The following is a 25,552-nucleotide window of genomic DNA, read 5'->3' as shown; positions in this document are numbered from 1 at the left end:
TGGAAAAAGGTTTTAAAAAAGGAGCTACAAGAATGATTTGAAGTCTGGAAAGCCTGCCTTTTACTCAGAGACTTAAGAAACTCAGTATATTTAGTTTATTCAATAGAAGATTAAGAGATGACTTGATCACAACCTACAAGTACCTACATAGGGAAGAGATTTCTGAAAGTAGAGAGCTCTTTAATCTACCAGAAGAAAGCATAAACATAACAAGTTTCAATAGCTGGAAACGGAAACCATGTAAATTCAGACCAGAAGTAAGGAGCAAATATTTAATAGGGAGGGTAATTAAACATTGGAAAAAATTACCTAGGCATAGGTAATTCTCCATCACTCAAGAGTCTTTAAATCAAGACTGAATATCCTAAACGATATGCTATAGCTAAAGCAAAAGTTATGAGAAATTATTTCGTACGGTTCTATGGCCAGCCATTATACAGGAAGTCAGACAAGATGATCCTAATGGTTCCTTCTGGCCTTAACATCTAGCAATTGGTTAATCCTGTGCACTGAATAAGGCAAGGATCCTGTGAAAAAACACTATGTGATCATATAATTAAAGACTGTATCATAATGCATTCACAGAAGGAGCAGAATTAAAATGTTGCCCAGGCAAGTGTAAACTTGGCATTTCCTAGCTTTTGCTGCTTGATTTTGCAATCTAAATAACATTATTTTAACATATTTTTAATATATTTTCCTTTTTAAAAAAAAATTTCGCACACTGGTGTAAGTTTGTAGCATAGACCTGGCCTAACTGCTGCTCCTGACAGACTGTCCCTCCGGCAGCTCCGTAGCCCCCGGGTTGGTGTCCAGCAAGGGCTTCATGCAAGAAGTGTGGGTGTGCAGGAAGCTGAGGAGGCGCCAGAGGGAGGAGGTGAGGTGAGCTGAGCTGTAGCTGCGGGGGTGAAGGGCAGCACGGAAGAAGACGCAAACATGAGAAGTAGACGGGTACAAGGGGGCCAGCAGCGGCTTTCCTAAGGCGGCAGGGGCCATAAACGGAAGGAGAGTTCCTCCAACCCCAGGACACACACAACACCCCGTCACTGCCTTGGGCTTGTGTGGTGTGTGACGTCCTCCTCCTCCTTCCCCCCAGATTCGTCCCGCCCCCCGGGCATCTCCCAGCCAATCAAAGCCCCACTCGCGGGAGAGTTTTATTGACTGAGCGCGGCCGTGAACTTGGCCGTGTCCGTCCCTCCCCCGCGCCACAGGAAGTGACGTTAGCGGGGGGGGCGGCAAAGGCTCTGCAACGGGGCGTGTTTGGGGGCATTAAATTGAAGCAAGCAGAAGCCGGCGTTTGCAAGGCAGAAGAGGCGGCGCCTGAGTGAGGAGCACGCGCGTAGGGGTGACGTCGTCCCGCCTGCACTGCGCTTACTGGCGGCGCGAGGCCAGACGTTGTTGGCGCGCGGGTTTGAAAATACGACGCGGGGCCGAGGCGGAGCGGCCGGGAGCGCGGCCCCGCGGGGAGATGGACGGGGCCGTGCAGGGCGAGGGCGAGGGCTCCTCCGGCGCCCCGGTGTCCCTCGAGCTGTTCGCGGAGACAGAGGCCGTAGCCGCGGGCTGGATGCTGGATTTCACCTGCTACGCGCTGTGCCGGCACTTCCGGGAGGGGCGCACGCGGGACTTCGAGCGGAGCCGGGACACGGCGCAGGGTGAGGGCGGACGGCGGGTCGCGGCAGCTCCGGGAGTGCCCGTGTCCTGCTGTCTGGCTCGGCCGAGGCCACGGGGGCGTCGCGGGCAGCGCGCTAGGCCGGGCCGCCACTTGTCCTGCAGTGGGGAGGCTTCCCGCGGGTGATGGTCCCGGGCTGGGCGCCCACACGAGCGTGGCCGCCCCGCGGTGGCTCTTGTCGCCGGCGGAGCTGTCGCCCCTCCCTGCTCCGATCCTGGCCCCAGCGCAGCTCGCCGCTCCCCGCCCCACGCCGAGGAATCCCCAGTCTCAGGGGCCGAGGCCCGGCTGGCACCAGCATTTGACTGCGACATCTGGTCAAGATGACCCCAGAGCAGTAGGAGGCATACATGTGGCCAGCAAGGCAGTGTGGGATAGCAGAGGAAAGATTGCCTGGGGCAGAACAGTGGATATGAAATAATTCTGCATGTGAATTAACTCATTTTGAAAGTGGGTTAATTAATGTGTGTTGAGATGCCGGATGATGATGCAAAACAAAAAATGCTAGGGTGGGGAGGCAGGACAGTGTATCCTGAGGAAAAAAATCAAGTTAACCTGAACCGACATGTTAAGTATAGAAACACATCTTTTGTCCTTTGTCTACATTAATCATGCTGATTTGAATTCTGAACCATTGTCTGTCAGCGCTGCTCTGCAGCTGCAGTGTCCTCTGGATATGGATCCTACAGTTTTTCCAAATATCTGACAGAAGGACTGGGTTCTTGGAGATTGCAAAAGGCCACTAGTGACCTATGGGACAGTTATGGGAAATGAGATGTTCTTGTGCCTTGTGAACAAGAGGCAAACCACTGTATCTATTTCCATCTGTCTACTGCCATGCGTCTTGTTCAGTTGTCGTCTGCTCCCATGATACATCTTTCTCAATATTTTTTGTGGGGGAGTTTTATATGTACAGTAATAGGAAGGGACTCTTTGTGCTATTACACCAGCAATTTCCCTCCACACTGGAAATGAAACCGGGTCGGTGAAATCTTTTTGGATTAATTTTATATATTTGTAATCCCCTTCATTTTCCGTTAAACTGATTTTTTACTGAAAAATTTCTGTCTTTCAAAAAGTTGCTATGGTAACTGACTGACAAAGCAAGAGTAACTGCTACAAATGAATTTTTTGTCTAGGTAATCCTATATCCTTTGTTCCTTGTCTCTGAGGTAGCACATGGTTTTGGGATATTCCCTAGAAATGTCTTTGAAGTCTCCAGTTGTATTTTATTCATCTCACTTCAGATTCTGAGCAAAACAAAAGCTTTCATTTACATGTGGTATTGTGCGATTCTGAACTTAGCTAAATATTTTACAGAATATGAACCTCTGGTGTGCTCCGTCACTTCTAGTTTGCTGCTGTAAATCTCAAGTAATCTGTTTTAAATGTGAGCTTGATTATGTCCTTTTGTAATGGAGACGGAAGTTATTTACTAGTGCATTTTTGAAAATGACCGCTAATACTTTTAAAAAGCATTTACTTTGGTTAGAAAACTAGTAAAGTATTTTAAATCAGATAGGTATGGTAAGTTCTGTGCCTCTTTTACATCTAGCCACAGTGTGGCACTGCTGGAACAAAACTGATTAACGTTTACCCTTTCCTTTTTCAGCTATTATTAATGGCCTGTCCAAAATAGCTACTCATCAGATGAAAACAGTGTACCTGTGTCAGTTTTTGACACGAATTTCAGAAGGAAAAACACTTGGTAAATATTTCTTTTTAATATAATTCTGATTTTAAACAGTTATTTGGATGAAGCTGATATGCTTTTCTCCACTAACTTGGCATGGTGCACCAAATGAGGTCTTCCTTTCCTTCCTCCTCCCCCTTTTCTTAGTAACTGAATAATTAAATAGCTTTTCTTTGGTATATATTTTTCACCTGATTATTCAGACAGTGTTCAACTTTTTCTTGTTTTAAACTGTTATCAGTTTTTTCTGTATGGAAATTGATTTGATTATACAGTATTTTTATACTTCATTATAGGGTATCCTTATCTTTATCATTTTTATGTATTTTTGTCTATTTTACACAACAGTATCCTTTAAAATGGAAAGGGATGGTTCTCTCAATTTACCATTTTTTGTCATTTAAAATAATGGCGATTTTTCTTAGATACTAGAGAGAAGGTATCGTGGGCACTTTTCAAATGTAATCTGACTAAAACATTTTATAAAGAAAAGTAGAGAACATAATTAGCTCAAAGTGAGCATTACTAATGTCCAGATTAAGCATCATCTTGTAAACCTCTTGTGAATTCTTCACATTTCTTAGTAAGTATGAAATTTATTCCACTAGGCCAATTACATTGCTACAGGTTTACAGTAAGCGGAGTCCATCCTACTTTCTTTGGCAGCATACATCTTCAAAGCAGTAGAAGTAATTGAGTCAGAATTTGTTGTGGGCAACTGAAATTACATTTCCATCCGATGAAGTGAGCTGTAGCTCATGAAAGCTTATGCTCAAATTTGTTAGTTCCTAGGGTGCCACAAGTACTCCTTTTTCTTTTTGCGGATACAGAGTAATACGACTGCTACTCTGAAACATTTCCATCTAAAAGATTTAGTGTTGCTAGATGTAAAGCTTTAGCTGCTAAATCTGAAAGAGTAAAACACACTTGAACAGAAAGGATTAAAGTATTTACAGCCAGATTCACACCTGCACAGGGTGTAAACTGTGCTCTCCCTCTTTACCTGCAGGGTATTTGCTTTGATGGAGACATTCATTCCAGGATAGGGCAGACAGCAGTGCCAGGTTATTTGTATCGGAAGGGAAGAGAGGTGGCTTTAGTTTATGTCTGGGACTTCTTAGGAGCTTCATAATCAGCAGCTCCCCAGGAATTGTAGTAATTTCCGCGTTGGTTGGCCGTGCCCATTGTCTCCCAGTTTGACCACGCCCATTTTGTTGATTGTGACACTGTACTCAAGCTTCTGGCAGACTTACTATTGTCAGAGCCTTTCAGCCCATTTTTCACCAGGAGTACACAGAGGCTAATCCAAGGACTTTGTAAGTACTAATGTAGTGTGTGTATTGATCACGTGCTCTCCAGAGAGGTTACATACCAGTATTCTCAGAATTGATAGCTTCCACAGATCTACATTTCAGAATTGTATGCCCAGTCATGTGAACCACAGAAGATTTTCAAGCAACACAGTGGTAGGGAGTATGTATTCCTGCTTCTCAGATCCAGTATCTTAAAATCGCTAACTGTGCGGGTTCTTGCACCTTCCTCGGAGGCATCCGGTGCAGCGACTGTCTTATCCAAAATACTGGATTAGATGAATCGCAGGACTGATTCAGAATGGCAATTCCTATGTTCCCACTGCTGCTGTTCCCCATACAAAATCTCTGTTACTCTCACATTCTAGGGGCACCCACCTTTACCCAGTTCCTAGGGATCAAGGCATAACACACACCCTTTCCAAGTTCCTAGGGTTCCGGGTGAAATGCACCTACCCTTACCCAATTCCTAGGGCTCAAGGCATACTCCTTTGCAGGTTTGCAGGGTCTTTTTCCAGTGAAGGAGCCTTACACAGTAATATCTATCTTAACCTCTATTAACAACACCAGAACAAAATGCACACGCTACACATACAATGCTCACCACTCCCAATAAGACAGATGAACTTTTATTGATGGCCAGTCAGGATCAGGTCCACCTGGGGGATTCCAGTTTCTGCACGGTGTCATTGGCAGAGTGAGGTCTGGCAGCTCTGATCTTTGCGGCTGTGTCCTGAAGTTGGTTCCCAAAGAACTTCCTTTCACACCCCAGTTTTTATAATTAAATTTGAGTCCTTATGGGCAGTTCTCTCCTTCCTCTATCAGCTAGGTAATTTGCATCAACACAGATGCTTTTTTTTTGGCTTCTTTTGGATCCAGAGCAGCTCAGAGACAGTCTTAAAAGGGACATAATCAATTTCCACCAGTGTTCTGATTACTTTTTACTTTAACTCTTGCTTCCAAAACACATGGCCTGCCTGGGCCCCACGCTGCTCCCAAAAGCAGCTGGCACCATGTTCCTGTGGCCTCTGGGGGAGGGGGGACAGAGGGCTCCGTGTGCTGCCCTCGCCTGTGAGTACCTCCCCCAAAGCTCCCATTGGCTGTGGTTCCCCATTCCTGGCTATTGGGAGCTGTGGGGAGCGGTGCCTGCAGACAAGGGCAACATGCGGAGCCCTCTGTCCCCGCCCCAGGGGCCGCAGGGACATGGTGCCAGCCACTTCCAGGAGCAGTGCGGGGCCTGCAGCGCCACGGGGGTGGCAATTCCGCGGGCTGGATCCAAAGCCCTGATGCGCCGGATCTGGCCTGCGGGCTGTAGTTTGCCCACCGCTGCTCTAGCCGGTCTCTATGGAAAGTGGCTCTCCTTAGTAGGAGGTGGAGGTGCAGTTGCTGCTAATGTGTAGCACAGCACTACCTTCTATTGTGTCTCAACTGACTCAAACATGAATGTTGAATGCTCTGCAGCACTGGATATAGCACTAGATAATACTGGCTATCTGGAATCTTCTGTAACATTGGAGTATGGGTGAGATGTTGACAAATTGAACTACCAGAGAGGAATTTTCCCTTTTATACATTTAGCAGTTTGAGAACTTCAAATCTTGGCTTCCACAAATGCTGGTGTAAATATGTGATGGTTCAGAATGAAAGCAATTTGCAATGTTAATGATGGTTTTTACCTTGAATATTTTAAGTTTACCTGCTACAGGTTTTCTTTCCACACTTTATCTTTTAACTATCCAATAAATATTTGGATTCTGTGGAGGACCTTATAACTTAGTGTGAGTGTATATCCAGTCACTTAAACAAGGTGTTTATATGTAAATCTGAGGATAAGGAAGCTGAACTACATCGCTTAATTTTAAAATGCGTAAGCTATTGTTTTCGGATAGTGTTTCTTCCTTAGACCCTAGTAAACCTCAGTGGACCTCTGACTTCAAAGGGAGTTTTGCCTGAGTGAGTTAGAGATGCAGAAAAATCTCCAGAGACCCTGTCCAACCAAGCAAAGCCAGAGTGACATTTGTTTACAATATCGAATTTCATATTTCTGCAGTACAGCGTCTCCCACAATTCTGGATGTCTGAGCTGCTCCCCTCTCTCTGCAGCTCATGAAGGCGGATCAGTGTTTTGCCACTGTCTCCTCTGCTCCTGCTTGCTACCAGATTTTTTTGCCTGTTCAGCAGAAACTACCATTGGCTGCTTTTGCTCTGACCCTTGCTCCTTTGCATTTAACTCTTCTGCACAGTTTTTTGGGTGTTGGGGGAGCCGTGTTATCCCTCCTCAGCATTCCTCCTCCTTCCTGGGTCAGTTAACCCCTTGGGTGTTTAACCCTTCCTGAGCCTCTGCTGCAGCATCTCCCTGCCGACTCCTCTATCCCTTACAGGCTTTGCAGAATAGCCAAGAAAGCATGGATCAAATCCATGATGTGCCCTATATGTGAGGCAGCCTTCTCAGGCTTGGCAGATGGCGAGGTGTGTGCACCCAGCTTTCCATCCCTAACTCTATACGGTCCTGGGGCTATAAGTTGCACAGGCGGATGGAGTTCCCTACCAAGTTCCCAAGCAGCTGCAACGAATTGGGAATCCCCATGAGTAGCAAGAGGCTCCAAAATCAAGGAGGATGCTGACCATTCGACTCAGGATAAGTCCCAGGAGATGCCTACAAAAAGGGGAGGTCTATGGGGCCACAAGTCTTAAAAGGTCCAGAGCACTGTGGAGGAAGATGTAGAGCTTCACAAAAATGAGATTAGTTAAACAGAAATTAAAAGGTTCAGCATCAAAAGTAAAATCTCTGCAAGCTGCATAGAAACTTTTTAAAGACACCATAGTAGAGGCTCAACTTAAATGTATTCCCCAAATTAAACATAGTAAGAGAACCAGAAAAGAGCCACCGTAGCTAAACAACAAAGTAAAAAGCAGTGAGAGGCAAAAAGGCATCCTTTTAAAAAGTGGAAGTTAAATCCTAATGAGGAAAATAGGAAGGAGCATAAACTCTGGCAAATGAAGTGTAAAAATATAATTAGGAAGGCCAAAAAAGAATTTTGAAGAACAGTTAGCCAAAGACTCAAAGTAATAGCAAAAACATTTTTCAATGCATCAGAAGTAGGGAGCTTGCTAAACAACCGGTTGGGCCACTGGACAATCGAGATACTGAAGGAGCATGGAAGGACAATAAGGCCATTGCGGAGAAACTAAATTAATTCTTTGCATCAGTCTTCACGGTTGAGGATGTGAGGAAAATTCCCAAACCTGAGTCATTCTTTTTAGGTGACAAGTCTGAAGAAATGTCCCAGAATGAGGTGTCAGAGGAGGATTTGGAACAAATTGATAAATTAAACGGTAATAAGTCACCAGGACCAGGTGGTAATCAACCAAGAGTTCTAAAGGAACTCTTATGTGAAATTGCAGGACTACTAACTGTAGTCTGTAACCATCATTTAAATCCACTTTTGTACTAAATGACTGGAGGATAGCTAATGTGACACCTATTTTTAAAAATTTTTTAAAATGGTTTTTAAAAAGGGCTCCAGAGTTGATCGCGGCAATTACAGGCCAGTAAGCTTGACTTCGGTAGCGGGCAAAGTGGCTGAAACCATAGTAAAGAACAAAATTGTCCCACACCTATGTGAACACAACTTGTTGGGGAAGAGTCAACATGGCTTTTGTAAAGGGAAATCATGCCTCACCAATCTACTAGAATTCTTTGAGGGGGGCAACAAGCATGTGGAAAAGAGAGAACCAGTTGATATAGTGTACAGTAACTCCCCACTTAACATTGTTTCGATCTTACATCCCTGCTCAATTACAGAACATGCTCCATTTAAAGTTGTGCAATGCTTCGCTATAACGTCATTTGGCTGCCTGCTTTGTCCACAGCTGGCAGCCTCCTGCCCAGCAGCAGACCCTGGGGATCAGCGCCTTCTGCCTGCGGCAATCAGCTCGCTTGTGGAGTTCTGGAGGGGGGGGGAGGAGCAAGGACTTGGTGTGCAAGCTTCCCCTGCCTCCTGAATACCGCAAACCAGCTGATTGCTCGCAGCCTCCGTCCTCCCTCCCCTGCCCTTGCCAGAGTCCTCACTCCTCCCCCTGCCCCCGAATGTCGCAAGCCAGCTGATAGCCATGGGGAGGAGCGAGGATGTGGCGCACCTTCCTGCCTCCTGCCCTTGGCAATCGGCTGGCTTGTGGTGTTGAGGAGGGAGGGGGAGCCTGTGCACTGTGTCCTCACTCCTCCCCCCCTCCCTCCTGCCTGGGGCAATCAGCTGGCTTGCACGTTCAGGAGGGAGGAGCAAAGACGTGGTGGTGTGGAGTAAAGGGGGAGGGGGGGAAGAAGAGGGGTTAAGGGTGGGGGTTTGGGGGAGTGCGTTAAAAAGTTTGGAAAATTCGGGAATGGAGTAAAAGCATAAAAAGTCCAGGACATGAGTCCTCTGGCTCTTGTTCCTCCTGCTGATTGTCCACTGAAGAAGGTGAGCTGTGAAACCTGAGCAGGCTACTGAGAATAAGCCTCAAGTTAAATTTCTCCCCACGAAATCCTCCCAAGGCTGCAATAACCCTTCACTCCTCCGAGGACTTTATTAGGGATGAATGGAACAAGCCTGACAAGGGCATTCATGTTAACCAGCAACCTCAGGCTCTATAACATTCAAGAACCAAGGGGCTCTATTACTGTGACACTGAAGATTGATGCCATTGCACTGTCTCTCGCCAGGAATATGGTTATTCTGTCAGTGGGGGAGTTCCACCCTAAGGAACCCATATATAGAAAGATGGAAGCCACTCGTAAAGAGGGCTTTGAAGCCTGGGCTGTCGTCCTCTGAGTGTCCCTGGTAGCTACTTGCTTTGCAGGAGCATCTCTTTCCTGGCTAGAATTGCTCAAAGATCTTAAGAACAGAGACCACCCAGACTTTGGTTCCACATTAGAGTCTCCCTAGCAACAGTATTTGTAGCTGATGCCTCAATGGGTGCAATGAGGTTCTCAGTCCAAGCCCTGGCTTCCAGTGGAGTAACCAGGAGCCACCAGTAGCTTTGACCATGGAAGGTTGAAACTCTCTAAGCTGCTCCTATGTTTGGCAAAGTTTACAGGCTCCTTCTTTGGAGAAAAGCTGGATAAAGTGTTGGCTGACAATGTGGCAAAACCCAAACAGTTTCTTCCTTCCCCACTAAGGGCCCTCAGAGAATATAAACCAGCCTTCATAGAGAGGCGCTCCTTGGCCTCATGAAGGGACAACCGATTCCCCAAGGAAAAGTGGTGGAATCGGGAGGGAGGGGGGAATAATCTGGAGGGACCTCAGTCTACTTTGACAGAGATAATGTAGGTCTCCACCCAGAGCTGCAGCTAGGGGGCAGGATTTCCATTTCCTAGAAGAATGGCTTTTATTGACCACAAACAAGTGATTCAGGGAAACAGTAAACCAAGGATACTCCCTTGAGCTGAGAGTTCCACCCCATCTGTTCTTCATCCAGTCACCCAGCTGGACAATAAAACACAATCTGATCCAGAACAAAATATCTTTTCTGCTTATGAGAGTATTTAGTGTTTCCCTTAAAAGCAAAGTTCTTTTGTTTCTGCTGCAACTTCTTCCTTGTACAGAAACACAGCAGGGGCAGGTATGAGAGCCATCCTCAACCTCGGAAAGCTCAACAAGTGGATGAAGGAGTTTTGGGTGGAGACTGTGATGTCATCCCAGTCCTGGGGGAGGGAGGGACTCTGACTTCAGTAGATCTAGCAGACACATCTCCATATCCCCATTAGTCTAGACACCACAGGCTTCTGAGGTTCACCTACAGCAGGAAATGTTATCAGTACTGAACACTCCCATTCGGCCTGTCCTCAGCCCCCGGGGTTTTTACAGAAATTTTGGTAGTGATAGTAGACTTGGGTTGCCGGGGATTCACCTGTATACCCTCATGGATGACATCTTAATCAGAGCTCCATCACAGCGAACAGCACAAACGGCCACATCTTGGATGCTGAATCTCTTCCAGGCATACAGCTTAATCATCTGTGCCAGGAAAAGTTCTCTAGTGCCATCCAGTATTATATTTTCTTGTTGCAGAGCCACACAATACCTACCATCTGACTACACTTCCAAATGCTAGGACTCCTGGTGTCATGCACAGGGATCACTCCATGGGCACAATCACTCATCAGAAGTCTTCAAGCTGTGGGACCACCACTTCAAAGGTGTGGGACCACTTCCTTGATCAGATATGGGTTCCTTACAGTGGTGGTCAGCCCACCACCATGTGTGCAGAGGCATGCCCGTTTGCCTTCCAGATCCTTTAGTCCCCACAAGCAATGCAGATTCAACAACTGTGTCGAGCACAGTTCATATCCCAGAAATCCAGGAGTTCTAACTATTCTTGACTTTCTACAAGAAGGCATAGACAGAGGCCTTCAGCCCAGTACCATTACACATCAGGTATGTGCTCTTAGAAGTGTGCTATTTGCAGTATCCTCAGGCTTCCTGGCAGATCATAGAATCATAGAGTTGGAAGGGACCTCTGGAGGCCATCTAGTCCAACCCCCTGCCCAGAGCAGGACCAATCCCAACTAAATCATCCCAGCCAGGGCTTTGTCAAGCCTGACCTTAAAAACCCCAAAGGAAGGGGATTCCACCACCTCCCTAGGTAACTCATTCCAGTGTTTCACCACCCTCCTAGTAAAAGTTTTTCCTAATATCCAACCTAAATCTAGATGATCCACAGGGAGCTAGATTCTTTCAAGCAGTCAGACTAGCCAGACCAGTGGGCAGGCTACTTTTTCCAAAATGGGACTTCTGGTAGTTTTGGGGATCCTGGCAAGCCATCCCTTCAAGCCTCTGACTTTACTGGCAACCTTTTATTTACCCATTAAGACTTGTTTCTCGGTAGCTGTCCCATCCATCAGATGAGTACCAGAGCTGGCAGCCTTGTCTATACAAGAGCCTTACTACATGTTCCAAAAGGACAAATTGGTGGTCAGGACACCAGAAACCTTTCTTCATTCTGTCCAAAACTACACTATCCAACTGAAAAGGGATGGCACACTTAGATTTTCAGAGTTCTTCTGACATCTATCTCAAGCATAAAGAATCCACAAGAGGCTCGTGCTCCTTGTTTGTGTTCTTCCACTCAAGATACCAGGGGCACAGAGCTTCCAAGTCCTCAATCGCTGGGTGGATTAGACCAGAGTCTCTCAACCTTTCCAGACTACTGTACCTCTTTCAGAAGTCTGACTTGTTTTGCGTACCCCCAAGTTTCACCTCACTTAAAAACTACTTGCTTACAAAATCAGATATAATTCAAAAATGTCACTGCATGCTATTACTGAAAAATTGTGTACTTTCTAATTTTTACTGTATAACTATAAAATCAATTGGAATATAAATATTGTACGTACTTTTCAGTGTATAGTATATAGAGCAGTATAAACAAGTCATTGTCTGTATGAAATTTTAGTTTTTACTGACTTCACTAGTGCTTTTTATGTAGCCTGTTGTAAAACTAGGCAAATATCTAGATGAGTTGATGTACCCCCAGAAGACCTCTGTGTACCCCCAGCCGTAGACGTACCCCAGTTGAGAACCACTAAATTAGACTGTATTGTGGAAGCTTGCAAATCATCAGAGGGGATCAAGGTGTGCTCCCGGAAAGGATTAAGGCACACTCCATGAGATCTTTAGCAATCTCACGTGTGGGACGAACTAGTGGATCCACTTCTGAAATTTGTAGAACAGCCACTTAGCCTACAGCTGACACCTTCATTAAGCACGGCAAAATGCCTCCTTTGGCAGGAAGGTGCTGCAGGCAGTGGCCAAGAAATAGATTTCTTTAGACTCTTTTATAAATGTCAAGACAGGAGCTTTTGAAAGGCCACTAGTTGCAACTGAGTTGTCAGTTTAGTAGTAACTGAAGCAACAATATGAAGAGAGAGAGAGAAATGTGTTTTTTATATAAATATTTTTCTGCTTTCTGAAATTGAGGGCACTTCAGTTTTCTTTGAGTCTCCAGCTATACTGTAAGTGATATCAAGTGTGGCTGACTTTAAAACATCTATTTCAGTAGTTTCAGGAGGAATGATACTCTGTCTATTGCTAAGATAGATACTAAAAAATGAAAGAAAAAACTTCCAAAACTACTCTGTATGGTGTGTACGGAGAAGAGGGAGAGTCAGAATTTTAATCAGTTGAAATTAAGAGGAAAAACTGAGCCAGATTCCAGGTATATGTAGACCAATATAGCCAAAATAAAGACTGTTCATACAAACAACCATATTTAAACTTAATACCTCTGAGCAAGAATACTGAGCTAATCACAACACTGGAAGTATAACTTGCTTTAAAAACAAAGGCACAGTAGTGCAGCCACCAGTATGTGGAAGGAGTTCAGTTCCTGTCGTGTTTTGCTGATGTTGAAAAGACTCTCATTCAGTTCTGCAGAACACATCTGAAGAAAATGTAAGACAGCAAATCCTCACACTGAAAATATTTTGAAGAGACGTGAACTTTTTAAAACACCAATACTCATTATGCACAATATAAACAAACAAACAAAAAAACCCATATAATTAAATATATTTAATGTGATAATTTCAGCTGATAGGAAAATGGTGTCATGCTATTACTATTTGCCACTTTAAAAGAAAGAGCTACCTCTGAACTTTATTTCATTTTCTCCTTAAGGTCATCGCTTTGAAAGTGATCGGAGAATTTCACCTTTGGAATCTGCTCTGTCAATTTGGAAATTGCTTGAAGAAGAGCAAAGCAAACCAGATAACCTGCATGAAGATATTCATCGCTTAATTTTGATTCAGGTATATGTGTTCATCTGCATAAATATTTTTTTAAACAATCTAGCAATTCACATACTCAAAAGAAAACTTCCTGAGTTCTAGTTCAACTTATACGTTATACTCCTGGAGGAATTCTGCATATTTTATATATCAAAATAACCCAATGTAGTCACATTCCCGTTGTCTGCCCCCAGGGACAACGTTGTCTGAAGGAAAATCACAAATTCTGCGTGAAAAAGTGTAATTCTGCAGGGAACATTAATTCTGTGCATTGGGTAGTGGAGAAGAATTTCAGTAGGAGTAATTTAGTATCTGATCTGTTTAGTGAAACAGTAGCTGCATGGAATTGAGTTTGCGTTCCAGGTTCCTATTTTCAGACCCCTGTGGTGTCTGACTAAATTACTGTTTTGGGGTTGAAATTTTTTATGCTTGACTTAAGCTAAAGCCCTTTCTTGAAGTTCTTGATGAAGCTCCATTTTGCTATTCTATTTCTCAAACATACAGTCAATGTTGATGTGAAAAAACTTTTATTGTGCTGAAGTGATTATTTATAAGATACCAATCTTTACGTTTGGATTTTTGAACTAGTGTCATTTACACACTCGAAGAAACTTATTTTGGTAATAAATTACTAAATTGTTTATGCAATATGATTATCTGCTAATTGTAATGATCTGGAACATTCTATACATTGCAACATGTTCAGGGTTTCTCTCTCTGAAATTGACATTACCCATCAAAATAAAGAGCTGTAATGTGATCATCTGAATGTGATTTTAAAAAATAAAATGATGACATTAGTTCAAAAACAGGAAAATATATGCAAGTGGGATGAGGTGTAATTGCTGTTGAAACCATAAATGAGAATTTCAGGGGAAGGTGCGAGGATACACCACAATAGACAGTTGTGGGATAATCTGCACCTGCAAAAATTTATATTAACCCCCAGCTGAGGTTGACTTAAGTCCTTGGGCATGGGGTCATTTCAAAACCCTTTCTTTTTTTAATATTCACTATTTCTGGATAGTTCTTGCCATCCATATAAATGTGCAATCATTCTTTGAATCTTGTACTTCTTGTTTCTGTTTCTTACAGCGAAGTACTTACCCACACTGTACCATAGCTAGATGCAGAAAAATAACAAAATATACACCCCTTTTTAATGAACTTCCTGGCTCTAAAATTAATAGTAAAAAATTTCTCCCACTATAATACCTTATCATGGGGAATCAGTTAAAACTCAAGTTCAGATTTTAAGCAGGAGATCTTACTCTAGATTTGGTGCATTGTAGAGCTGCAGCTCTACAAGTTTTATACTTTCAGATTTTCTAAATGGTATTGCATTTTAGTATATCCTATAGATACAATGTATTTACCCTCATTATAGGCTGTAGCCGTCCACCTAGAGAAAGGATACTTTAAGGAAGCTACCGAAGTCCTTAAAAGACTATTTTCAGAATCTGAATCAAATAAGGTAATAATGATAACTTCTGGGTGTCTTGGTTTGTGGGTTTTTAAAGTGTGTGGGTTTTTTTTTTTTAATATATTTTCATTTTTGTATAGAATTTAAGGGACGGGGGAAATAAAATCAGGCTTTGGGGTTTGTTGTTTGCCATATATACTTTCAGCTGCCTCTCTCACTGAGCCAGCTGTCAGAGTGATCTTCCAGGAATTAGACCATACAACTTTGACTAGATTAGGATTTCACTAGCATAACTGGAATTCAGTGAACAATTTTAATGATTCACAAGCAGAAATAGAATCCACCTTATTCTTCATAGTAGTTGTCAGTACTTTTCAAACAGGAGTAAAGAGCAATAAAAACTGATTAGTATCTAAAGCAGATGATACTCGTCATACTCATAGCGTTATACCAATAAAATAAAAACTAGCAGGATCTTATTAAAGGGGAAAAGGCAAAATGCCACATTCATTGTGAATACAGAGAGAATCCTAGTAAGCAGTTAGTTATAGCTATAACATTCCATTCAATTTCATATTCACACACACACGTTCTGCAAGGTTGTTATCATAGTTACCAGCCTTAGAGTTCCTTATGCCAAGCCACTGGCCAGGTGGCCTGAACATGAGGAGGGAGCAGGGCCTTGTCTGATGCTCCTGGAAGTTGGTTTGCAGAATCAGACCCCAAAGTTCTCACTTTCTAGAGTCCATTTTTATAGGAATTTCTTCCTATGCCAGTCTGTGGGAATTGCTTCATCATGCTGTTGCTGAATCAATCAGCAGATGGCACATTCCTGACGGCTCTGTGCTGCTAGATGTTCTCTTGTTCTTTGATTCTCCCATCCTTGAGGCTGTTGGGTGGATTCCAGTCTGCCCTCCGGGGGTCCACTGGTTATTTCCACTTGACGCTTTCTTCAGCCGATGGACACTGGATTCTTAGGCTGGCACCTCTCTGATCATTCAGTTATTATCCACACCAAGCATCCATCCACATACATCCTCTATCTCTATTTTAATCACAATTGTTAACAAAGCGAGATGAATACAACAAAAGGGCGGGGAGTCTTTGGGTGCTGTTTCTGTTGTTACAGAGTATTGCTTTGAGTCTCTGTGAGTAGTTGTTACAAAGAATTGCTTTGAGAACAGACTCTGTCTTAAATGTACTAACACAATTAGCAGCTTGCAAGTTTCACGCAGAGAGGGAGAAAAACAGTACCAAAAACCAAGAGACCTCTTAGTTTAAATTCCAGTGTATTACTAATTATGGGGAATCAAACTCATTGGTGATTTTAATACATAACTTCTTTACTATGATCCAACAATAGGGAACAGATTTGATCAATAAAGACTTTTCATTTTTATGAAGTTTCTTATGAGCAGAACCACTCTCTAAAAAGGAAAAAAACTTTAGTACCAATCACAAGCAGGCATGTGGTGATTGTGCTGAGAAACAAGGTAAAGCCATACATTCCTCTGCATGGATTGTGTTGGGTTCCATAGCAACTTGGCATTTCCAAGAAACTTGAAAGTTTTCTAGAAGCCTGGCACCTGAATTTTATTCTGGTCATACTCATGAGTTTTCCACCTGAACCATTGCAGAGTGCTCTATTCACTTCCTCTCTTATAAGTGATATTTTCACCCTTATGGGGGTGTCAGTTACCACAAATTGCAGCACAAGGAGGAGTTGGAATTTAAAGCTATGTCCGCTTCCATAACATGAATTTGTAGTACTGTCTGCAGGATTTGGAAGGCTGATGTCTGGAGTTCAGGTCACATCTTGACCCAACTTTTTCTCATTGCTTTAGTACTAGTTGGCTCTTCTTTTTTTGGAATATTACTAACAATTGCTAACCTCTTCGAGTGGTAATTTGCAGAGGCAATAAAAGAGAAAAAGTTTTATTTACTAACAACTGGAGTTGTTTGAATTTTCTGCTCCACTCTCCTTTTCCCCATTTCCTTGGAGTCGTAGGATTGGCTTAAAGAAGGTGAAGAGGAAATAAGGGTCTTCTGGAAAGTTTTGGAATCCATAGGTTTAATGTTCATGCAGCCCAAACTGTAAACTCCTTGAAATGGTTCTGGTACTCATAAGGCACGGTACAGAACCCAAAATAAGGATCTATGTAGGCAATACCTTCAGAAGACTCAGTTACTAGTAAATAGCCTTCCTTTCTTCTAAGTTTTTGATAACTGCCATTTCCAGCCAGTGTAGAATAGAAATTTGAGAAGTGATATTAAGCAGATTATAAAATATATTTGCAGGTGTTACTTATATAATTACATAAAAAACATGAATTTTTGGTATATTCTGAATTTTCTTTCTGTTATAGGCTTTAAGAATGAAGCTGGCCTTAATAATTAATGGGAATGATCCAGATCTGCCTTTCCTCCAGAGCTTCAGTTATAATCTCTTGATCAATAAAATCAAGTCTTACATTGATGTTTTCTTGAAAGAAAACTCAACAAACTTTCTAATCAAGGTATGTTGAGTAAACACAAAACTGATAAAAATGGTGTACGATGAGGCAAAATAAAGGGGATGGAAAATGTTCAACTCAACTCCTGAACTAGAACAGTACCTTGAGCACTTTTAGAGATAAAAGAGCCTTACCTTTCCACATATGGTTCCGTTAATAAACAACGAAAAGCTTGTGCTTGAGAGACGAATACTAGAATAAATTTCACAAAAGTTACTACAGAAAATATTTTCTTAATGTGGGAAATGAAAGTATTGCACAACGAGCTTTATTTAGAAAAGAAATATGAGAAAATAAGAATTGTCTGATTAAAACTGGATCCTTTTAAAGTTGCGTATGGGTAAGAGGACCACTTTTTGTCATCTAGAACAGATTGTTTAAAAATACTGTACCTAGCTATTTCATGCTTTATTTTTTCTTTAAGCCTATAAAACTTTTAGTATTATACCGCTTAGACATTTATTGTAGGTTAATATCCGATTAACGAATCAAATTATTTTCACTTCTCTCTCTAATAAAAATGTTCCTTATGCACCATCTATCTCAACAATGATTTCAAATAGGAAGGAATAACACTTCTACCGCAGTTCATTTTCAGGATGACACTTTATTAAATTCCATCTTCTTTTACGCAGATACTGAAAAGATATATTCATGAAAACTATACATAGTCAACAGTGAGGGGAAATTCTTTAATGTGTGCTTTTTTTAAATTGAGTAATTCAGGGGATTGCTTCTAAAACTTTGTGTGGGATTTTACAAAACTAAAGAAGAGAGAGAAACAAGTCTTTTAACTCAAATCTGAGCTGCTGTAACTTTTTTAGAAGCGGAGAGCATTCAAAGTATTAAGTACACTTAAAGCATTCAAAGTAGCACTGTAATATGGGGGTCTTTATCTGTTAGTGTCCCCTTATAGCAGAAAGGGGAACTACACCAACCTGTCTCTGTTGCTCATTATGCTGTCACACCCCAACTCTGCATTTGTCAAGTCACTGTCAGGAACTGACCCCTCCTGGACAGGTCTTCAATAGTCTCTGTCCCCGTTAGGATAATACAGGAACAGAAGTTGTGACACTCCAGTAGGAGCTAATCAGTCCTAATTCTCCTGGAGATAGGAGCTTCTTCTGTAAAAGACCCTGGCTAAGGTAGGTAGGTGCATCCGCTCCACTGGGTTCCAGCCCAAGGCCTTTGTTAGTAACAGCCAGCACTAGCCCTTCACAGACCCTTACTGTTCTCTGAGTGACTTCCTACCTTTGTAATCTTCCCCAGCTTCTTGCCCTGTTTCTCCCCCTTTGGTGGGTTGGTTTGTCTGGCAGCTTCTCACCAGTCTACTGGAGAGATCCTTTCTCTGCTATCCCTCTGTCTCTGGCAGTTGCCCACCCTCCTGCCTTGTAGCCCTTTTATCCTCACAGCAGCTGTGGGGCTGCCAGTCAGCTCTGGCTGAGCAGTCAGTTGCTTTGTTAATCCATGACAGGCTCTAACTTTTTTTTTTCTTTTTCAATTGGTTAAAAAAAATTCAGATTCCTGTTAGGGCACCAAAGAAAATCCCTTTAGACCAGTGGTGGGCAAACTTTTTGGCCCAAGGGCAACATTGGAGTTATGAAACTGTATGGAGGGCCGGGTAGGGAAGGATGTGCCTCTCCGAACAGGCTGGCCTCTGTCCCCTCCCACTTCCTGACCCCTGACTGCCCCCCTCAGAACCTCCTGACCCATCCAACCACCACCTCCCCCCCGCCTGCCCCCCCCCACTCCTTGTCCCTTGACCACCCTCTGACAGGCCCTCCGGGACCCCACGCCTATCCAACCGCCCCTGGGACCCCTGTCCCCTGACCTCTGCCCCATCCAACCACTCCCTGTCCCCAGACTGCCCTCCAGGACCCCCTGCCTCTTATCCAACCCCCCTGCTCCTCACCCCCTTACCATGCTGCTCAGAGCAGCAGAAGTTCGCAGCCTCCTGGCCAGAGCCAATTACACTGCCCAGAGCGCTGGTGGTGCAGCAAGCTGAGGCTGCGGGGGAGGGGGAACAGTACTGGGGGGGCCAGGGGTTAGCCTCCCCGGCCAGGAGATCAAGGGCCAGGCAGGATGGTCCCTTGGGCCAGATGTGGCCTGCCGGGCCATAGTTTGCCCACCTCTGCTTTAGACGGTTCCCTACTGTTGCTATGCCTCTCTTCAGTAGAGGTGAGACAGGAAGGCCCAGGAGCTCCACACCAAGTGTTCTGAGGCCCACAGTATACCACACCTGCTTTCCTACCCATCCCTGTTAACCTCTTCAGGAGCATCACTGAGGTTAGTCCTTTCAATGTCCGAAGTACTTTCTGGTACATGCAGAGGAATCCTGGGGAGCCAACAGCTCCCTCCTTCCATTGCACAGTCAGCTGCCTTCCCCTCCTGCAAATGCCCACAGAGATGCCTGTACTTCCCTGGCATAGAGAAGTCCCACAACTCCACCTCACTTGGCTGCATTGTCCCCTGGTACCATGCAGGGAGGTGGGTAGGGTAAAGGGGGCCCATATGTGGGTCAGAGTGAAGGATTGACTTTCTTGACTACCACCAAACTCAATCTTCAAAAGTGCAGCTGCTACTGCTATTGGTGAGCTCCTTGCCGGGCCTTGAAAAGAGCGAGTAGGTAAGCTGTGCCAGAGCAATGTGGAGACAGTGTCATCAGGCTAGTACTGAGACAGGAAGTGCCATCAACAAAATCCATCTGAATTCATACACAGTAAATTGGGAATGATAATTTTTTTTTCAATTTGTCAGTTACAATCTCGGGTTTTAACTTTAAAAATAATAGGTACAACATTTTCAGGCACAAACATGATTTTCAAATGTGTCCCTTTAACTTTAAATTTTCAAGCATTATCTGACACATTGATGGTTTTAAATAGCTGACTATGAATATTACACTTTTTCTGCTTCTCTCTCCACTTGTGTATAAAATATATCTTGATAATATTTGTTACTGTTACAGCCACACCAAAAGTGTCTGCTGTACATGTCGTACCAATATTCTTAAATTCTGAGCGATCAGATATTTAGTTTTAAATTTAAAATTGCAAGAAAGCCGGTATGATCTATTCATACAAGCAGTACCATTGAATCTGCCTTTATAATAACATTTGCTCCCTTAGAATTGCTCTAAAACATACAACGTTCATCTCCCGCATACCCTTGTTTGTTTGAACATGTATAACTATTAATGTACATAGCATCAAATGTGTTCCTCTCTTAAAATGTCTTTGGTTATTGAACTTTGGTAAGTGTTCTGATGGAACTTTAGTTCTATGCGTAACCTAATGAAATATATTCAAAGTAGCATTATCATAATGGCAAAATGTTACTATTAGAAATGTCTTGAAAGTAACTACTTCATGTGTTATAACAGTAATATATGTTGTTACTTAGCTGCAGTTTATGTTCAAATAAATGCATCACTTGCTCTTACAACCCTCATAGGCAGCCACAGAAGAGGTGGAGACTAAAAGACTGGAAGCAACAATGTCTCACAATAAACCTGGAAATAGTATTGAAACAAATAATGAAAGTAATTTGGAAACAGAACAAAGGTTTGTAACTGAGCATCATACCAGTAACCACATAAGAATTTATCAGTGGTACTTGAAATTAGCTTAGTGAGTAAAATTTACTTTGTTTTGGGTTGCAAAAAAAAAAAAACAGACTGCAGCAATTTGTGGGGAAACTTTATTTTAAAAAAAAAAAAGGTTTTAATACTCAGACTTTTAATACTCAGACTAAGTGAGAGCTAGAAAGACTTGTCTGATTTAGTGGTTTTTTACATGATTTAAGCAAGATTTGTTTATTCTTTTAATATAAAAATTGTGTGAATTCCATTTTTTTTACAATATATTAACCAACTGTAGGTTTTTTTGTTTGTTTGTTTTGTTTTTTTTTAGTAGCATGGGCTAATCTCTCTTGCAGGATCTAACTTTTTGTGGGTGGGAGCAGGATACAAATGCAAGAAACAATGTGGGACCAGGTAAGGGGCAGGACGGGAGCAGGATTAAAAAATATAGTCCCGCGCAGGGCTCTACTATAAGGAGGTAAAAGAATTCTTCCAAAAGATAATGTCCAACAGAAAACAAGTTGGTAGGGCTTGGCACGGACTTGGTAACTATTTGTTGAAGATGCATTTTTAACTTGAACAAATGTTAGAGAACAAAACCTTGTGACAGTTAAAAACATTGAAATCTATTTTAACTTTTCTTTATGCTCAAGCTTTTTTAGTCCTGCCCTTCAAATTCAGGACATACTGGTATATGAAGAGGAAAGAGCAGGGAGACGAGGGTTTCATGCCCTGGTATGCTTCTGCCAAAGTGGAGGGGAGGAACCCATCCCTAGTTCACTGATGACTCTAGTAAATTAGGTCATCTGTTTACTAGTTGTAGTCATAGTGTAGAAAGTAGTTGGGTCTCTCCAAACCAGTAACCGAAAAAACTGTTTGCTCTACTCCAAATCAGTTGAACTTCTTAACGCTTCTGTTTGAAAGCGCTGATGTGCTTTTTAATAATGAGGAATGTTGTGGAGGTTTGACTGATTAAACTTGAAGACCATTCACTTTTCATTCTGACTGAATGTGCTGAGGTGATTATTGAAATCCTAGATCTGCTACAAGTTGTTTCTTACTGAGAAAGATGGTGGGCTAGATCTTCATTGTGGATGTAGTCCTCACTGCTACTGTTTTATGCTTGATCTGAACATTTCACTAAGGAAGGTAACTTGGATGCAGATTAGACTATTCGTGAAGAGTAATTGCAAAATGTTGTAAGGATGGTGCCTTACGCTGATTACATCTCTTGAGAGAGAGTGATAGAATACAGGATAGGGAAGATTTAGTTGAAGAATACAAATGGTTTCCATAGTTTGTCTATAAGAAGTGTTTAGAATTAAAGTTTGAAAATATGGGCATACTACTCTTTGAAGGACTTCTTTATAATTAATATTTCAATTTTAACATGTATTGTATTTAGTCACATTCTTGTTTTTTGGCAGGCCTGGGGATTGCCACTGGTCTGTCTTTTTTTTTTTTTTTTTTTTTTTTTTATGCTTTGGGTAGATTTAAGGATAGGCTGCTAATGGGTCTCTAAGGAGGTTAATGGTTCTACATAGCTAACCTTTGTATGCTTTGTTAGAAGTTTTATTAGAGAGGAAGTGAGCTGTAGCTCACGAAAGCTCATGCTCAAATAAATTGGTTAGTCTCTAAGGTGCCACAAGTACTCCTTTTCTTTTTGCGAATACAGACTAACACGGCTGTTCCTCTGAAACCTGTCTAGACAGAAGGGCTGAAGTCTAGGGGATGACTTTTGGCTTTTAAACATTTCTATCTTTTTTTTTTTTTTTTCCTTCAGTAATCTAGAAGATCAAAGAAGTATTGCAAATGAATCATCAGAGAATGCAAGAGAACCTCTAAAAAGGTAGAGAATTTTTTTTGTTGCTGTGTGTTACTAGAGCTGGGTGAAATTTTGATGGAAAATTTGCCAAAAAATGCAATTTTGAGGCAACCAAAACTTTGAGAATTCATCCCAAATTCTTGAATAGTCTTGGCTGACTAAAAAAAGAGGAAACTAATTTAGAACAGCTTGTTCTTCTGCAAGCAATGGCATGTGTCAATTCCACTGTAGATTTGTGTGCACCTCATGCACAGATGTTGGAGATTTTTTTTTTTTTCTTTCCCTCGGCAGTACCCATCGGGCAGCTTGAGGGCTCTTTATAGCCACACGCCACTGCGTGCTGGTATAAGAGGGCAGAGCTATCCCCGATCCCCCTCCAGTTCCTTCATACCGCCAGTGATAGTTGTCCAGAATGTACTTCTAAATAGTAGAAAACCCTCGACTAGAATCACTTACCTGCCCAAGTGGAAGTGCTTCTCCATTTGGGCTCATCATAGAATCCTAGATTATCAGGGTGGGAAGGGACCTCAGGAGGTCATCTAGTCCAACCCCCTGCTTCAAGCAGGACCAATCCACAATTTTTGCCCCTTGTCTCCTCACAAAGCACCCCGAAAGCTGCGCTGGACTACCTTCTAGATCTAAAACAGAATGTGACCATTAGTTCCCTAAGGGTACATTTGGCTGCTATCTCCGCTTTCCGTATACGGGAGGATAATAGGCCCCTTTTCTCCTACCCCATTGTTAATCAATTTCTGAAGGGCATGGCCAGACTGTACCCTCAAGTGCGGGACCCCATCTCTCTTGGGGACCTTAATTTAGCCCTGACTAGTCTAATGGGACTCCACTTTGAAACTTTTGTGACTTGTTCCTTCCTTCACCTTTCCATGAAGGTAGTATTCCTAGTAGTGATTACCTCAGCCAAAAGAGTTGGTGATCTGAGAGCTCTAGTATCAGAACCACCTTATACCGTTTTTAAAGGGATAAGATTTATCCCTGTCCACACCCTTATGTCCTTACAAAAGTAGTCTCTCTAGTTTTCATGTTAACCGAGATATCTGCCAACATTTTTTCCAAACCCCATCACCATAAGCATGAAGAAAGACTTTACTCACTGGATGCGAGAAGAGCATTAGCTTTCTACCGAGTGCTCACTAAATCTTTCCAAACTTCTTTACAGCTCTTTGTCACAGTTGCTGATAGAGTTAAGGGCAATCCAGTTTCCTCCCAGAGAATCTCCTTCTGGATCTCTCCCTGCATCTATTTGTGCTACCAACTGTGTAACACAACCCTACCATCTCCAGAACTGACACATTCTACTAGAGCACAAGCAGCTTCTGCAGATTTCCTGGCTTGAGTACCAATTGTTGATATTTGTAATGCAGCAAGTTGATCATCAGTCCACGCTTTCACTTCTCATTACACCATCAACTGTCAGTGCAGAGACAATGCCAGTTTCAGACAGGTGATCCTGTGATCACTGTTTAGATGGACTCTGAACCCACTTCCATAGCTGTTTCCGTGAGAGTCACCTACGTGGAATTGACATGTGCAATCACTCGAAGAAACAGTTTTTTACCTTTCAGCAACAGTTGTTCTTTTGAGGTGTATTCCACAATCTGCCTGCCTTCCCCTCTCTATTGGAGTCAGATAGGTATGAAGGAAGAGACAGGTTGGGGTGGCTCTGCCTTCTTATACCAGCACACAGTGCCACGTGGCCGCTCAAGCTGCCCCAATGGGTACCTCTGAGGGGGGGAAAAAATCTGACATCTTTGCAAGAGGGTGCAAACACCTCTCTAGTGGAATGTACATATGCAACACACCTCAAAGAACAGCAGTTACGGAAATGTAGGCAACTATTTCTTTTGAAACTTTCGAAACTAACAGTTTTGAAATGTCACTTCAGATTGATGATTTGTTTTGCCAAGAAAAAATGAAAATTTTGGTTTCAGTTGGAAAAAATGTTTGTTCAGCAACCAAACCGAAAAGTCAGCTTGCATAGCTGTCACATGTATTCCTGAATGTTTCAGCAGGTCTAGTCGTTATATCTTTATGTATCTTGCAGGTCACGCAAACACCTTTATTCCTTAGCACGCCACACCCTCTGGAAGCTAGAAAATGTGTCTTCTAATGGGATAACAAAACACAGAAATACCAGTTGTCTTCAAAGTGAGTATGCTGTGGCTTTCATTAAGACTTGTGGTACACCGAATGCAATATAACAATTCACAGATAAATTCTTGACACTCGTGGGCTTTCAAAATATTACCTCTACATGACTGTTTTCCTCCCTTGAAATTTGCTATTAGCTTGTTCTTCAAGTACTCTACCATTTTTTGTCTGCATTTGGAACAGGAAAGCCGCAATCACGGTGCCTCAAGATTCTGCCTGGTTTCAGATTTGAGGGCCAAATTCTAAAGCTTCAAGAGCTAAAATTTGTAAAAAGATTTGAAGTCACCAACAAACCAAAAGATCTAGGAAACAGTTGATTTATGCTTTCCACTTCATGATTTATTGCACTTTAGAGTATATTTTATTTATAGGAAATCAGTTAGTAGTGTCTGTCCTGGATCTCTGGCTAGGGTAATTCTGGGGAGAAATTCCTCATTTTGTAGGGGAGGAAGAAGAAACAGGAAGGCAGTGACTAGCTTTTTAAAAAAGACAGCTGTGGCAAAGCTGCACAGATTTAGGCTGTTAAAATAAGCCGCAGGGGAGATGGGTAGGTGGTCAAAGGTGCATGTAAATAGTTACAAGGTAGATTTTGTACTGTTTTATTTGTAGT

At 42.6% G+C, this 25,552-nt stretch overlaps 2 protein-coding genes across 4 annotated transcripts in view; one reads left to right on the top strand and one right to left on the bottom strand.

Annotated features, from left to right (window-relative positions):
• The first annotated feature begins 1,296 nt into the window (after positions 1-1,296).
• Positions 1,297-25,552, top strand: part of TERF1 (telomeric repeat binding factor 1) — a 40,735-nt gene continuing 16,479 nt past the window's right edge. Inside the window, exons 1-8 of one of the 3 annotated variants that reach the window (XM_073330840.1) lie at positions 1,297-1,652; positions 3,279-3,374; positions 13,323-13,453; positions 14,820-14,906; positions 17,222-17,371; positions 20,822-20,931; positions 22,732-22,797; positions 24,836-24,939. In XM_073330840.1, the coding sequence (XP_073186941.1) occupies positions 1,469-1,652; positions 3,279-3,374; positions 13,323-13,453; positions 14,820-14,906; positions 17,222-17,371; positions 20,822-20,931; positions 22,732-22,797; positions 24,836-24,939 (928 nt within the window). In that variant the 5' untranslated portion in view covers positions 1,297-1,468. Of the gene's footprint in view, positions 1,653-2,280; positions 2,648-3,278; positions 3,375-13,322; positions 13,454-14,819; positions 14,907-17,221; positions 17,372-20,821; positions 20,932-22,731; positions 22,798-24,835; positions 24,940-25,552 lie in introns of those variants that run through there. The other 2 variants (XM_073330842.1, XM_073330843.1) reach the window with 2 other exon arrangements.
• Positions 17,405-25,552, bottom strand: part of SBSPON (somatomedin B and thrombospondin type 1 domain containing) — a 51,503-nt gene continuing 43,355 nt past the window's right edge. The window contains exon 5 of the mRNA XM_073330845.1: positions 17,405-17,560. Coding sequence (XP_073186946.1) covers positions 17,482-17,560 — 79 coding nt within the window. The 3' untranslated portion in view covers positions 17,405-17,481. The remainder of the gene's footprint in view (positions 17,561-25,552) is intronic.

The sequence above is a fragment of the Lepidochelys kempii genome, chromosome 2, assembly GCF_965140265.1.
Source record: "Lepidochelys kempii isolate rLepKem1 chromosome 2, rLepKem1.hap2, whole genome shotgun sequence".
In the NCBI taxonomy this organism is placed as follows: Eukaryota; Metazoa; Chordata; order Testudines; family Cheloniidae; genus Lepidochelys; species Lepidochelys kempii.
This window is presented reverse-complemented; position numbering and strand designations above follow the sequence as displayed.